The sequence below is a fragment of the Rhea americana genome, unplaced genomic scaffold (genome assembly GCF_003343005.1).
Source record: "Rhea americana isolate MKP2758 unplaced genomic scaffold, rheAme1 scaffold_55, whole genome shotgun sequence".
NCBI lineage: Eukaryota > Metazoa > Chordata > Aves > Rheiformes > Rheidae > Rhea > Rhea americana.
The window spans coordinates 674,704-690,053 of record NW_028186701.1 but is presented as its reverse complement, the minus strand read 5'-3'; the positions used below and the strand labels follow the sequence as shown (position 1 = coordinate 690,053).

Sequence of the window (15,350 nt, the reverse complement as noted above, 5' to 3'; positions counted from 1 at the left end):
GGGGGGGGGGGAGTGGGAAGAAATAATATCTTGCTTCCCTATCCCCAGGGCTCTCCTGGCTTTAGGAATCGCTGAAGCGAGCCAGGCCGCACCTCCGCCGCTCCGCGGGGAGCAGCGCGCCCTGCGGGCGCCCCCGCTGCACCCCGCGCAGCCTATGCAGGTCAGGCCGACAGTCTCAAGGGACTCTCAGGTAGAATCCCCTCCCTTCCCTAGCCTATCTTCAAGGCATTGAAAACCCCCCTATATAAGAGATATTCAGCTCCCTCCTCCCTGTCCCCGTCCCGACTTTTCCCCTCTCCACTCGCGAGAAGATGTCAACGGGTTAAAATGTCCTGCTCGCCCTCTCCCTTCATCTCCGAGAGAGAGGTAAGAGTTGCTGGCACCTTTATGGGACTCAGATCTGCTAGGGCTGCGAGAATCGCCGGCCCCCACTAACTTTGATCGGTTTTATTCATCCCAGCTGCGCTCTATTTGTTTCTCATTTCGCCTTTTTTTTTCCCTCCCCAAATCGTTATTTATAGTCTGAAAAGTGAAAAGCGCAGCGATTTGCCTTTACATGGACTCTTCTGCAAAAGCGGAGGGGAGGGGGAGAGAGAGAGGGAGACATTTCCCTTCTTCCCTCCCTCCCCCCGCAAGGGGGGTTGCCAAAAGAGACGAGGGCGAAAAAAAGGGAAAAAAAAAACTGTCTCGATCATTATCAAATCAGCTTTGAATTCATTACTCCAGAGTATTAACTAATTACCAGATCAGAGAGAAGAAAAAATAAATATTCCTTTAAATAACTGAAGGTAATTATATCCCTGTTGTTGACACTAACGATTAATAATTGATCAGAAGTTATGCACAATAAATTGTCAATTTATCTTCCTATAAAAATGCACATAGTTATGTTTTTTTCTTTTCCTAGGCATTTTTTAAGAGCTCGGAGCAACGACAGCATCCACATGGTTACTGCATGGAGAGCAGGAGGCCTTTTTTTTTTTTTTTTTTTCGCACAGATATTCGGTATTTTGAAATTGCGCGTCACGGATGACACAAGCCTGGATGTAGCAGGAGTGACTTTTGCTACCGGCCTGAACAGCAGCATGTCCGAGGACAGCCGGGCCCAGGTGACTGCCCCTTTTTCTTTCCTTTGAGACCCCAGATACCGAAAGGAGAAAAGTAAACAGCGCGTTTCGGAAGCTGCACGGTGCCTTCCCTCGAAGCAGAGCGGCTGAGTCCCTCCGTCCCCTACTTTTACTAAGGGAAAACGCAGCCGGCTTGGCCCGGATTGGATGTGAAATAGCCACAGTCTCCTGTTACTCACGGCTGGAAGCGGGGGAGAGGCGGGAGACACGGAGGCAGATTGCAGGAGAGCGACTGCTACCTCAGCCAACGCGCTTTCGGGTAAAACGCGCCTACAGGATACAGAGCCTACCTCCACACCGCTCCCTGCAGTTATTTTTATATTTTTACCTACCTACGAACATGTGCCCTCCCGAGCGCACTTTCCTTCCGAAGTTTTAATAAAGACTCTACTTCAAAGTCAGTAGTCAGGGATTAGATGCATGGGTGTATTTGAATATTCACTGTGGATTCCTTTGTTTCTTAACTTTTTTTTTTCTTTTCTTTAGAAGCCAGGAACCTATCTGAGTTATTAGTTACTGGATTAAAAACAARGGGGAGAAATTCATATTACTTAATGTATAGCAGTACTACTATAACTATATTTATTAACTTTACCACTATTCTTCTATTGCTACAGCGAAAAGGCTCTGTTTGATTAACTCGATCGTGAGAAGCTTGCCCAAACACCAAAGAAGCATCTGAATGCAGAAGTCGACTATAGGACATATATGTAAATCCCTTCACCTCTCTCTCTCTCTCTCTCTTTTTTTTTTTTCCCACCAAAGTTAATAAGTAATAAAATCCTTCCGCTATTGATTATGCTCCTGCCACGGTTTCTCAACAGTGCGTTGAGCCTTAACTCCGCTTAAGTGAGACGTAACATGCGACGGGCGCAGAAACTTCCAGAGGAGGCAGGGTTTTTCCCGGCATGTTTGGCCCAGAGGGACCCCGATAGAGAGGTCCCCGACTTGCCGGACGGCGGCCCGGGCTGCTGCTGCCGCCGCTGCCCGCCACCTCTGCCTCCCAGCAGCGCACTGGCCGCTCCGAGCCAGGCGGGTCCGCCAGGTAGGGCGGAATTAGACGGTGCACCTTGCAATTTATTTCCTCGCTAAAAATTATTCTTTCCCCCAAAGCCTCAAGATCTCCTCCAAGCGTGAGCGTTTGGAAAGCCTGACCTCTTTATTATTATTATTATTGTTATTGTTATTATTACTATTATTTCTGCAGTTATTCTCTTTATTAGGGGTAAGCACACCCGCGGCTAACATGCAAATRTAGTAGAAACAGAAACGCAGGAGTCTATTGCGATTTGCGTTAACTTTCCCTTTAGACAGGCCGGCTTCCCCTCAAGCCGCGACCTTGTGTATCCAGGAGCGGTTCCCATGTCTATTTGTCTGTCCGCTGCGGGCCTGCACTGTGTAATACCTCCATCCCCAGCCCTTCCCCCGCTCTCCGCTCAGACAAAGGTGGGTGACATTTCTTCCACTCTCAAAGGTCGTTGGTGAGCAGCTTTCCTGAAACAATAACTCTTATTGAGGACAAATGTTGGCATTTGCAGKGAGTGAGGAAAAGCGCAGTCCAGGAAATGCAAAGTGGAAAGCGACTCTCTTGCCATCTGACGACAGCGCTAATTCCTCGGGGATCCCACCTGAGATTAAAGCTTGAATTTCAATAAATCAGCTCTAATGAAACCTTTGGCCCTGAAGAGGGGAGGGTTTGTCTTCCTCGCTCCGAAACGACCACAGAAACGGGAGGGAAGGGTGGGAGAGGGAGTAAATATAGAAAAGAATGTGAGATTTTAATCCCAGCGGGCTGATTAGCATCATTACAGAATAAACTGCACACAAAGTGCTGGATTTTATCATTCATGCTTCTTTCTCGCTATCCTGAAATAATCATATTGTTTGTGCCAACAATCTAACAAAGCTACACTTTTCTCCTACTTTTAATTTTGATTATCTCAAGTGGCGTTGAATATGCAATTCTTACCCATTAATTGCTTGTTTTAAAATTTGGCATAAATATGGTATAAAATTATTTGGCATAAAATTATTTGCTAATCATTTGGGTGTCACCCATCTGAATCTATGAACCACCGGTGAATTTCTCAGAGGATGAGAGAAGTCCACTGAGTTTTACATACATAGTGAATACTTAAAAGCGAGTTTCTCAAGTCTTTCTACTTTTCTTTCCAGAAAGAAATCCAGGTCTAAATACTAGCAAGGGTGGGTAAATTATGGAAATCTTTTATAATTCTTTGGGCGTATAAACATCAAAGGAATATCGTTAGCCTTTTTTAATCTCTGCCACAGCTTTTTCTTTCTTTTTTTTTTTCAACCCAACTGAAATGTACACGTTGTGTCCAACAGAGACCTTGAACAGAAAACGTGGGTGGTGGGGGTGGACGGAGCAGGAGGACATGTAGGGGAAAGAAGATTCAGATAGCATAAAAAGTTTCATTGTAAAATCTTACTAAAGTGCACGGTAAAGATGGTTTTAAGGTGGTTGTAGTAAATATTTGCATCTACATCATACTCTAAATCAGAGAGTAAAAAAAAGCCAAACATTCCTGTACTATTCTTAAGCTGTTTATCTAATTGTACAATTTATTGTGCACAGATAAAACTGCATTTTACCTCTATTAAAAAAAAAAAGTACTATAGGAGCAGAGAAGCATCATTCTACAGTACATAAAGCAGATGAGTAGGCCTCCAATTGTAAAGATCTTCAGTAGTTTATATTTAGCTAGATGAATCCCAGAGTTTTCCAGAATTACAATATTCATTTTAGCCCTAACAGCTGAAAAACACATACATTTTCTGAATCAGTTAGACAGCTTTATATGGATAAAATATGATGGGGGGGGAGATGAGCTACATGTTCATATTTAAAAAACACAGCTTCCTTTCCCGCCATTTAATATAATCACAACATTTTTCCTGACTCTAGCCTAGAATGTCTCTTTATCCAGTTAACATTCCCAAGGCTGATGCCTGAAGTATCTAAGATCACTTTCAAATGCCCTTTCTAACAAGACCTGAGCGAGAGGCCACTAATTTTCACTGAACAAAAAGCCACTGGAGAGAGATCCGTTTGTCAATATCAACTGGTCCAGCAATTTCCCATCTTCAGACACATCGGCCTATCTGAGCTGGCAGATGTTTAGACAAGATTTTATAAATTGTTCAATATCAGACCATAATGAACCCCAACTGACCATTCCAAAGCAGCTAAAAGCATTCAGGATCTCCCCTGCTGGGATCTAATAATGGTCTCACGCTGGAACATTATTAATCATGGAATAAAATAGATGAGCCTCTTGAAAAATAAGTGTATGATTGATTAAAGGGCAATCTAAGAAGCTATTATTCTTGTTTTATAACTGTAAGTTATATTCACTCAATTTATCTTTCCAGGAAAATAAATGATTGTTCATTTCTTTTTTGAAATTATATTATATGAGGATTCCCATTATTTTACTGAAAATTAAAATGATTGGTTAGCTGTTTTTATGAGTCCTATTAAGGTGGATTTCTAATGTGACTATCAAATAAAAGATGTGGTTCACTGATATAAAAGAAGATAAAAACAAAAAATAGCGATTGGACTATTTTTTTTTCATTTTTTATATTTGTATATTTTAGCTAGAAGCAGAAACAAAGAAATTAAAAATAAGCCATAGTAGATTGCTAGAAGTGGTGAATTTAGAGAACATTAACTCTAATAAAAAGCTACTTCACATCCAACATAAATAGTTTATAAGAAACGTGTGTATTCATCTCTCTCTCTATGCCTATGCATGCATATATACAAATATGTATTTGCATACATGCATATATTTACAGTTTCAGTGTAATAGAACAATCCAGAAGAAATTAATTTATGCAAACCATATCTTTGCAGCATATTTAAATTGCTTACTCATTTTATAGTCTAAGCTATACTAAGTGAAATTACAACTTTCATCATTTTCTAAATAATGGATTATTGGGGGGGGAAATGAATGAAAAAAACACCATATTGTTGCAGACTAGTCTGTTTTTATTTACAATTAGAGATATAAATTAGTAAAGAATTCTCGTTAAACAACCAAAGATTGTATAACCATTAATGTTTCAAATAAAAACCAGGCAAAATTTATTTACAAAAAGTTCAGATTCCATTGCAATACAACTTGCATAAATTACTAGAAGCTTTATATCATTACAAAAATAAATATCAAATTTGTTTCCACTTTGTAAGGACTCAAGTTCTCCAATCACATCTTTATTATCTCTACTGTATACATCTTTTACAAATAAATTTTACAATAAATCCTATCACACCTATCGAATATATACCGTGGCAATGGAGTGATCAATTCAAGATATCCTGAGAAAAACAGATCTGTTTTCAAAAGTCACACATACATTAGGGAAACTATACTATACCAGCAAACTCACAGATGTCCAACAAAATTCTGGTTTAATAATTAGAGTTTGAAGATTTAATAGTGCTCTGTGGTCTTCTTTTATACAGTGGCACAAGATGTGATCCGCATTTAGAGATTTGTTATATATATTAGCTCGGGGAGAGATGATGGCTTGCTGACTTTTTTTCAAAGCAATTGTGACACCTACCTGTGGACTAAGGAAAAAACTAGATCATCCAAAAGTCCTTCAATTACACACTGACATCATTAAATCGTAAAAAAGGAGGTGAGGCAAAATTCTTACTCTTCTACTTTTTTTCTAGCAAAAGAATTAATTAAAAATATTGGCAAGGCATTTTTTTTCTTATTTAGCCCTAAATACCTCTGTATTACGAGTGCCATTAATAGTTAGGCAAATCACAGATAACATATCCCATTTAAGACGCATGCTGATTTGTCCCCTTTTATTTTAAATATATGGTCACTGCRTGAAACCTCGCTTATGATGTACAGTTCTCGCACAGCAGCATGAACACACGTCCCTTATTTTTAAGCAACATTACCTTTAAAGAATATTTTAGCAAAGCTCTCTTTCCATAACATTTTAATAGTTCTTCTATTTTTGCCTTTTGTGAGCAAAGAATATGCAAAGTTAAAAAACTGGATAACCTGACTTCAAAATGAATATTAACTTGAGAAAGAAAAGCTCTAATGAGAGGTTTAAAAACAGTAGGAAAGAGTGTCTTATTTTGTAATCAGCCTCTTATGTAATGAAGCAAGAAATAAACGTTAAACAAGTATGGAACTGTGCCGTATGTCGTGGACCTGATGCCAAATGATCAGTGTAATAGAAAATGTTCCCACTTACTTGCATTGCTACGTGATTGCACTTCTATAGGTACGGTTGTACTCCTACTGTGCAGACTTCAGTGGGATCTGTCAAAATATAACCGTCAGTTAGTCACAGGACACAGCTAGCTAACTAGATTATACAGTTTATGTACGTCCCAGCCCTCACTTGCTCACAGTTCACAGCTAAGTCGTTTAAAAGACTTTGGCCAATATTTTAGAATTGCCTTTATCTCGAGTATCTTTTTTTAAAATAAGATGACAAGAATATTTACCTAAAACCTATTTTTTTTTAAAAAAAAAGAGTTAAGTGTCATGCTGCTTGTAGTTTCCTGTCCAAAGTTAGCAATTATCTGAACCCAAGGCTGCAAAAAAATGAAGATACAGAAATCAGAGAGAGCAAAAGCAGTCTGCCGGGGGAAAAAAAAAAAAAAAAAAAAAAAAAAAAAAAAAAAANAAAAAAAAAAAAAAAAAAAAAAAAAAAAAAAAAAAAAAAAAAAAAAAGATACCAATACCAGTACTCTCTGAATATATATATATTTATTTTTCCTTGAAAAAATGCTTTTAAGTTGCGTATGAAGCGTGTGAGACTGCTTGAAAAGCCGTCTTTCATGTTTTCTCTCTTCTTTTCTAAAGTCAAGTATCGATACGACGGCGACATGCAATTTTTAATCCCCAGATAATACTGTTGCCCATCTTCAGCGTGCAGTCGTACTGAAGACAGTGCAATCACGGTTTTGCCCAAAGAAGGTATCTATATTTAAAGTGTATAAAGAATTTATACTGGTTGTGAGGGGCAGGGGAGCAGGGGGAAGAAAGCGATAAAAATAAATCACCTACCTTTCTTAGAGTCATAACTAGAGGGCCTGTAATGTTCTAGTTGGTTAGTGATGGTTTTCAAAGAGTCATTGCTCTGCTTGTGAACAGAGCTGGCATTTAGGACAGTCTGACTTAGTCCGTCGTTTGCAGCCACTGCTGCGGAGTTGTATCTCAGGATTCCCTGGCTCTGGAGCGCGTTAAAGTTCCCATAGTTTGTATAATTACTATAAAAGGGTGAGGTGTAATATATATGCCTCCCCAGGAGGGAGGAGGGAGAGTAGGCAGCGCTGTGCGAGGTGGAGGCGGGGGTGGCCGACGACAAAGCCGGGGGCTGGCAGCTGGGGCCCAGGTGCTGGCTTTTAAGGTCCGAGGTGGCGATTTCAGCCAGTGACCAGAGCTTGGGCTTGGTGGCGGGCGTCGGGGGGCCAGGCGAGGCCTTGCTGGCGCTTCGGGCGGCRTCGGCGTGCGGGTGGCCCAGGAGCGGCGCCTCCACCGCTGCCAGCGGCGACGAGGTGGCCGGCTTGGCCGGTGGGTCGCGCTCCCCGCCGCCGCCGCCGTCGTCCTCCTCGATGTCTTCCTCCTCCTCTTCTTCCTCTTCCTCCTCCTCTTCGACGTCCTCGTACTTGTCCTTGCATTCCGAGACCGACTCGCAGAGAGGGTCGCCGGCGCGGCAGGGCAGCTTCTCGCCGTCCGACTCCGCGGAGCACGAGTGGTCCGTCAGCGAGTCAACTTGCAGGCTGATCCCTGCAAGGCGTCCACCGGGAGCAGAAAGGCACAGTCAGGGGCACTGACAAAAGAGCATGTCCGAGCAACATACGCCACTGCGGCCGCCGCGGCAGCGGAATAGACGCTTGCGATCGGGGCCGCTAATGTGTAATTACATTTCTAGGAACATCCCCATGGGCTAGCTCCGCGGCTGCACCCTGCACCTCCCCGCGTGCGTCCCTACTCCGCGGCGCCCCGCGGAGCCCGGCGCGGCCCGGGGTCCCGCCGGCCGCTCCAGCCCGCTCGGCCACGGGAGAGCAGCGGGACGCCGGCACGGGGCGGGAGGGGGCAATTCCCCCAACCTCGTGCCTTTAGGGTCTCTTCTGTTAGGCAACCCTCTCTTTCCCCCTGCTCCTCAGCCGTGGCCCGGAGGTGGCCCCCGGGGAGGGGGGTCGCAACGGGACAGGATGGGGCGACCCTGCATCCCGAGCCCACCTTCGTCCTCGGCGGAGGTTTCATTGCTCTCGAGCATCTTCCTCGGACTTTCTTCTTTACTCCTTGCCCCATCACCTTCCTCGTCGTCCTCATCCTCACTCTTGTTCCGCGGGGCCCAGGTCATCTTGTTCTCCTTCTTGAGGCGCCGGCGGGCATTGGCGAACCAGGTGGAGACTTGGGTGAGGGTCATCTTAGTGATGATGGCCAGCATGATCTTTTCGCCCTTGGTGGGGTAGGGGTTCTTGCGGTGCTCCTGCAGCCAGGCCTTTAGTGTGGCCGTGGCGTCGCGGGTGGCGTTTTTCCTGTACGCGGGGTCGTTGAGCTGGTAGGGGTAGGCAGGGCTGCCGTACGGGTGGTAGCTGATGGCTCCGGTCATCCCCGTCGTGTGAGCGTCATAAGGAGAGCCCTGGACAGAACAAAACGGCGGGGTTGGCAATTTGTTATTGCTGATAGCCATTAGTAAGTTGTCAAGGCGAGATCGCTGATTATATTTGTATTTCCCCGGGATGGTGTTTTGTATCCATATTCTATTAAGGGGGGAAACAGCACCCAAAGGCCATTTAGCTATGACCCCCCCCTTCCTCTGCCCAATACACACACACACACACACACACACACACACACACACACTTATAATAGTCAGTGTTTTAATCTTTCTGAACAATTTCAGCTCTTTGTAATTTAATATTTCCGAATATAATTTTTGAACCACGCAGACATTTTAAAGGCCCTACAGGTAGTGTCTTGATATCTGTATTTCTCTCAAAGGTTCAAAAGATGTTTCCTTTTTTGCTGTAGAAAATACAACAAAGCCACCACTTAGCAATTCACTGCACTAATGCATTGCAAATCCAATTTGCAAATCAGAAGATATGCACCGTTTCGAATTGTTCAAATGAGATGTAATTAGCATTTTAATTCACCCTTTAACGTTTAAATTGCGCTTATTTAAGTCTGAATAATGCAAGAAAAGTTAAAGATATTGCTAAGGAACTCAATAACTTTTAGCACGTTTCAGAATTCTACGGAATGGCAAGTCACAGGCTCAAATTCACCTAATATTCGAGATAGTTCACAACCTCACTGCAACTTCCAGCCACTCGCCTATTGCTTCTCAAGAGGAAAAACAAGCAAGGGAGATCCTCAGATCTTTTATATCACCCCGAATATAGACTGTGCGACAATTTATGCACCATATTTTACAAACAAAAGCAAACAGTTTCTCTGCCACTTTGCAAAGAGAGCGAACTACTCTGCTGCCATCTCTTCCTAGGATCTCTACAGCAGCTCCAATCTTAAATTCCGTGTACAGGTCTTTGTGTGTAAGGAACTAGATACGTGTCTGACTCTGTATGTATGTGTATAAAACTATATAATCACCTAGACGTGCAGTTTATTTATATAGTTTATGGTTTTATTTATATTGTTTATGCATAGAATACACACACATGCAATTGCAAATGCTCCTTTTAACTAATAAGAAGAAAGTGAAATCCGAAACTGCGGCCACCACAACCATCTTGGGCTTAAGCGAAGCTCACAGATCACAAACAGATGCTCCTTTTCATTCCTAAAATCCAGTTAAACCATTAGCACAAAACACACTGAAAGTAAATAAAACCACACGAAGATAAAGCCCGCAGAGCCTCTAAACACCGACTTAAAAAAGAAAAAAAAAGGGGGGGGGGAGAAAAAGAAAAAAAAAAGGAAAAAAGCCCTCCCGTATCCTACCACAGTGAAAGAAGAAAAAAAGAAGAGGGGGTGGTGGAAATGAAAGCCTCCAGCCCGACCGCTGAGACGATTCGTATTTCTGTAATCGGGACTGCGGCACCGGCTCCACGATAGAGCCCGGGTCCCAGGCCAGCCAGCCTGGCGGCTGGCGGGAGTGAGGCGGCGCCCCGGCCCAATCCAGCCTCGGCCCCAGTCCTGGCCTTGGCCCCAGCCCCGGCCCCGGCCGGCCGCTCCGCGCCGCTCCGCCGGCCGCGGCTGCGCTGCGGGGCGGCAGCGCCCGGGCGGGCGGCAGTGACGCTGGTGCGGGGCACCCGCCGGTGCGATGCGATGCGGCGTGGTGTCGGGGACGGATGGTGAGTGTGTGAGGAGCCAAGCTGAAGATGATGAGGATGAAAATGCGGATGCTAATGAAGAAGGAGAGGATTGCTCTTCGGTAGTTACCATGTAGGAGGGGAATCCCGTGGCGGGGTCTGTGGAGTACTGGAGCGGGCTGGTGAAGCCTGTGGCCGCCGCCTGGGCGGTGAAAGCTGCCGATCCCGGGTAAGGGCTGAACGCCGATCCCGACGAAGACCTGGCCAGCTCCTCGCTCCTGGGGGCCGCCAGAGCCGATGCCCCGTATGCCGGGCAGGAGTACAGAGCCAGCGAGCCAGGGGGCTGGTAGAGGTAACCCTGAGGGTAGGACATGGCTTGCACTGGCGTGCACAGGAGCAGGGAGGGGGCGAGGGTAACCGGCCCTGCTGCTGCTGCTGCTCCTGGCGCTGCTTTCGTGCTCTCCCTATCTCCCGCCCTCTCTCTCTCTCACTCTCTCCCTCTCTCTCTCCCCCCTCTCTCTCTCGCCCCGGTTGGCTCTGTGCAGTTATGTAGAGAATCAGAATTGTTATAGGCTCCCCCCCATGCGCACCCACTCAGAATAAAAACAAACAGGAGGGAAAAATAAAGAACACCCCCCCAAAAAAAAAAGGAAAATAAATCGAGCGGTCAGAAATCTAACGGGGGGGGGAAGGGCATCTAGGAGAGAGGGAGAGGATAGGGTTAATAAAAAAAAAGAGAGAGGGACAGAAAGGGAGAGAAAGAGAAGGAGAGAGGGAGAAAGAGAAAGAAAAGCGAGTCCCCGAAATCAGAAAAGTGGCTGCTGCATATGGAGTTCTCCCCGCCAGCCAGCCAGCTCCCACAGCGCCTGCGAGCCTGTATTTTGGGGGAAGTATAGAGTCTGAAGTGAAGAGTTGAGGGAAGGAGCACTTGAGTTTCCGAGGGACATTGGAAAACGGAGCTGTCCGTCAGCGCGGCTCATCTGCATAGCGCGGCGGACCCGCCCCCGCCCGCGCCCGCGCCCGCGCCCGCGCCGGTCCCGCCGCCGGCCCCGGCCTTGGCCCCTCCTGCGGCCGGGGAGGGRGAAAGTGAGGCGGGCAGGGAGAGAGAGAAGGCGAGGGCAGGCTTTGTAGTGCAAGCCAGCCTCTCCGGCAGCCTGCACACTGCTGCAACCCCACGATGGTACTGCCGATCGGCTCCTCCGCACGCGGAACGCCGTAAATGCTTTTCACACGCTCTCCATTGCACTGCTTCTTTCTCTATCCACAAGGAAAGAAAGAGAGAGAGAGAATATATTTTTATATTCCCTATGTATATACATATACACATCCCTTCTTACACGCACTCGCTGCAGCTCTTGCAACTTATGCAAACACATACACACATGTGCGCTTGCACGCCTGCGGGTACGTACACACTCAGGCTCAACGGAGCCGAGCAGTAATACAAGGGAAAAGCATTTTGAAAAGTATTGCCCTGCGTAGTAGAAAAGAAGAGCAGCTGCTCAGATCAGCACAGCCAGGATCGTGCTGTTCCTGGCAGCAAGAGCTTTCCAGTTTTATAAGTTGCCGCAAAACAGTCAAGAGCTAGTCGTGGAGCGTATTTGCATATGAAGGAAAGAGAAATCCTGATCTGTTTCATTTCTGTACTTCCTGGTCCAGTGCTTGGAGAAGAGACTTGGATGACTCCTTCCGGGGTGCTACGTGTCCCCTCCTCCCTTTTGCAGTTCAGATAAATCTCTCGGGATATGCTCACCATGCAATTAATTTCGCAAATAATGTAATCTCCCCTGCTCCCCTTTTCGGCCCTGGCCGCCATCAGCTTCTAGACCTTGGCAGCTCTACTCCAGTCCAGATATGAGAGGACGAGATGAAGGCATTGATATTTTCTTCTTTATAGAAATATAAATAAATACATATGTGTGTGTGTGGATTATAAAGTGTGTGATTTTTTTCTCTCTCTCTCTCCGGGATGGTTAGTCTGGAGAGACTCTTAATTAACCTATGGTTAATTGTATATACTTGAGCGCTGGCCTTCGGATCCTGGGACCAACTCCAGTGTCCGTGCTCTGCCTTGTGGTCCCGATTCATCCCAGCTCGCCTCGTGGCAATGCCGAGGCTATTTCCGTCTGTGAGTCCATCCCTGGCTTGTGGAAGAGCACTACGGTGCGCGCACCACACGACACATCCACTCTGCCGGCAGCCCACGTAGGCGGTGAGGCCAGAGCTGTCCCTGCGCGCCCGCGCTAGGCCGCTGCGCGGCCCCGGCCCGCACCTGCGCCCGCCGCGAGCTTCGCTCCGGCAGGGCAGGATGCGGCCAGCAGCGGTTGCCCCAGCCTCGCAGCCTGCAAACGCCAAAAGTCACCAGCAAGTCCGTTCGCCAGCAATAGGGACCACATCGAGAGATCGAAATGAGTCCCTGAGCTGTTGAAATAATTTTTAATGTTAGGACACCTCCCTCCCCCCCACACACAAAAGCTCATCAGATCGTGTGTTTTATTTTTGCAACATCTGCGATTGAGCATCAGCCCGTATTTAACCAAATAAAGTCGCTTTTACATTTATGCTCGACTTTTCGTAATATACCTCAGGTAATTTCGATTAGCTAGAATGATGAAAAAGGATCAGACCACAGTAAGCCGAGGAATCGGCTCTCAACTGACAGGAAAGAGAGARAGTAATAACTGAAGAATTATGGGTTAGCAGGGCAGACTATTGTTAATCAATTAAACATGCAGCTAATAAACAAATACACTTCGAGAAACCATTTCAATAGACTCGCAGACACAGTGAGTAAATTGCTGTGTGTATTAAAACTATAGTCAAGTATGAGGCTACACATAGTGTTTGAAGCAATCCGAGCTTTCCTTTTTGTATATATATATTTTTTATTTCTTTTCTTTCTTCGTCTTACGTGAAATTTACATACCAGTTTATCCCTGCCCCTGCATGCAGCAGAAGAGATCTGGCCACCAGACATACTGGATTAATTCCTATCCAGATCTATCGGCTGGCCTGTAGAAGAAGCAATCCCTGAAAAGGCAGGTGAGGGGGAGGAGGTTAACACCAGCAGGTATTTCTTGTCATTAACTTTCGACTTCCTGATAAGAGAGTGATAAACAACCAGCAAACTCAGTGCAACAGATTATAGAAAAGAAAAGCTTCCTTGCTTGACGATTAATGCGCATATATTAAATAAAAATAGAAACTCTAAAAACAAGAGCTTTATATAAAACACATTCATATTCCAGTAGTTCCGTGGGATAATCGATATCAGGCGATTATATCTGAATAGTCAATTTCTGTACTCTGCAGAGAGAATTCTGAGTGTATGAGCTACTCTCTGAACGGAGCAGCATCTGGAGAGCTGAGAATGCAAAATTAATTATAACATTATAAAGTCATACAGGAACGTCTCTAAGTCAACCTGCATGCCTTGCAAAATGTAGTATACTCACTGCATTTTTATTTGGGAAGCCCGATCTGTTCTTTCCAGGAGAAGTGGTGTGACTGTTTATCTACGAGAATTGATTGCTTTTAGTTCTTCCTCTTTAATAATTAGTGGAACAATACAGATTGGGAATACAATGGCCGATGTGTTTACATTATAACAAGGGATTAATGCTATTAAGTGAGTGTTACAGTTATGACCTAGGAAGAGCACTTAAATAAATACCGTGATCCCAAGAGGACTGATACAATTCAGTTCAGAGTGTGTGCAGATACGCACAGACACACATGTACACACAAGAGATACAAATCTCCACACATATCTACACGCATATACATACGTTATACGCACTAGGTATATGTGCACGTCCATATAAAATGTAGGCGTTGTTTTCTGCTTCATCTGTATGACTTACACCGTTTTTTTTTTTTTTTTTTTTTTTTTTTTTTTTTTTTTTTTTTTTTTTCAGTGGGACCAGTGTTTAAATTTGGAACGCAAGCCCCCTTCCCCAAAGACAAAGAGCAACAGATTTTATTTCTGATGTTTTCATTTGTGCAGTCCAAAAATAATGTTTTTTGTACGGAAAGGAGAGTTAGTTTCGCAATCAGAGATGAATGGGGTAAAATATTATAATTGCAAAAGACAAGTTTTTGTGTTGATTTCATTTGCATAATTTTTGTATGCTTCAGAAATGCATGGATTTGGCCACTACTAGGAGAAAGCATGCATTTTATCACATCAAGTCCACCACTAATTTTCACTAACAGAACGAAAAGTCAGTGGGGTAATTTAAATATAGCTGGTGAAGTCTTTGCGATAAACTAACCAGAAAACCGTGTCAATAATGTTTTAAAGTATTGGTCAGCGTACGTGGCTGTATTTAACTTCTCCTCGGAGTCATCTCCGCTTGATTTGAATGCCTTGTGTAGGGAATAGGTTTTTCATCTGCCTGGCTCCACAGCTGAAATCTAATTTTCCTATAGTACTACCCGTTACTAAAAAAAAAAAAAAAAAAGCGTCTAACTTGCACAGTCAAGCAGCAGAATAGTATTACGAGCACTTTTTATTGATAATAACTGTGGCAAATTAAAATACATAGAGACATTAAGGCTATACACACTGCGTTTTTATTTGCATAATCTATGTATTTGTTCGACGTCTACCTTCCTAGATTTTAAGTGATGCTCGCCCTGTCTTCTGTAATTCGATTTGCTCCAAGTACAGTTGAATAGGTAGCCGGGAGCCCCTCAGCCCCTGCCCCTGTTCAGCTGTTGCTCAATGACGTCCTGGGAGGCAGGTTTCGCGGTTTGTCGTTTATTAGCTACCTCTCCTTGCACTAGTAATAGAGGCTGAAGTTTTCGGGCGAGTGAAGTGGCAAGTCCCGTATGCGGGAATTTTACTCATGCCACTATTACGGGAGCACGATCCGTTTGCTTTGTGCCACAGCTGCATACGGCTCTGTCCCGGACTTGTG

General features: G+C 44.8%; 1 protein-coding gene across 1 annotated transcript; it reads right to left on the bottom strand.

Moving 5' to 3' along the window:
- Nucleotides 1-5,408: 5,408 nt before the first annotated feature.
- On the bottom strand, nt 5,409-10,835 carry IRX2 (iroquois homeobox 2). The gene is made up of 5 exons (XM_085318661.1): nt 10,559-10,835; nt 8,387-8,792; nt 7,208-7,930; nt 6,387-6,454; nt 5,409-5,733 (listed from the first exon to the last, which is right to left on the bottom strand). The coding sequence occupies exons 1-4, from the start codon at nt 10,799-10,801 to the stop codon at nt 6,411-6,413; spliced, it is 1,416 nt and encodes a 471-aa protein (XP_085174787.1). The 5' UTR covers nt 10,802-10,835; the 3' UTR covers nt 5,409-5,733; nt 6,387-6,410.
- Nucleotides 10,836-15,350: the final 4,515 nt, after the last annotated feature.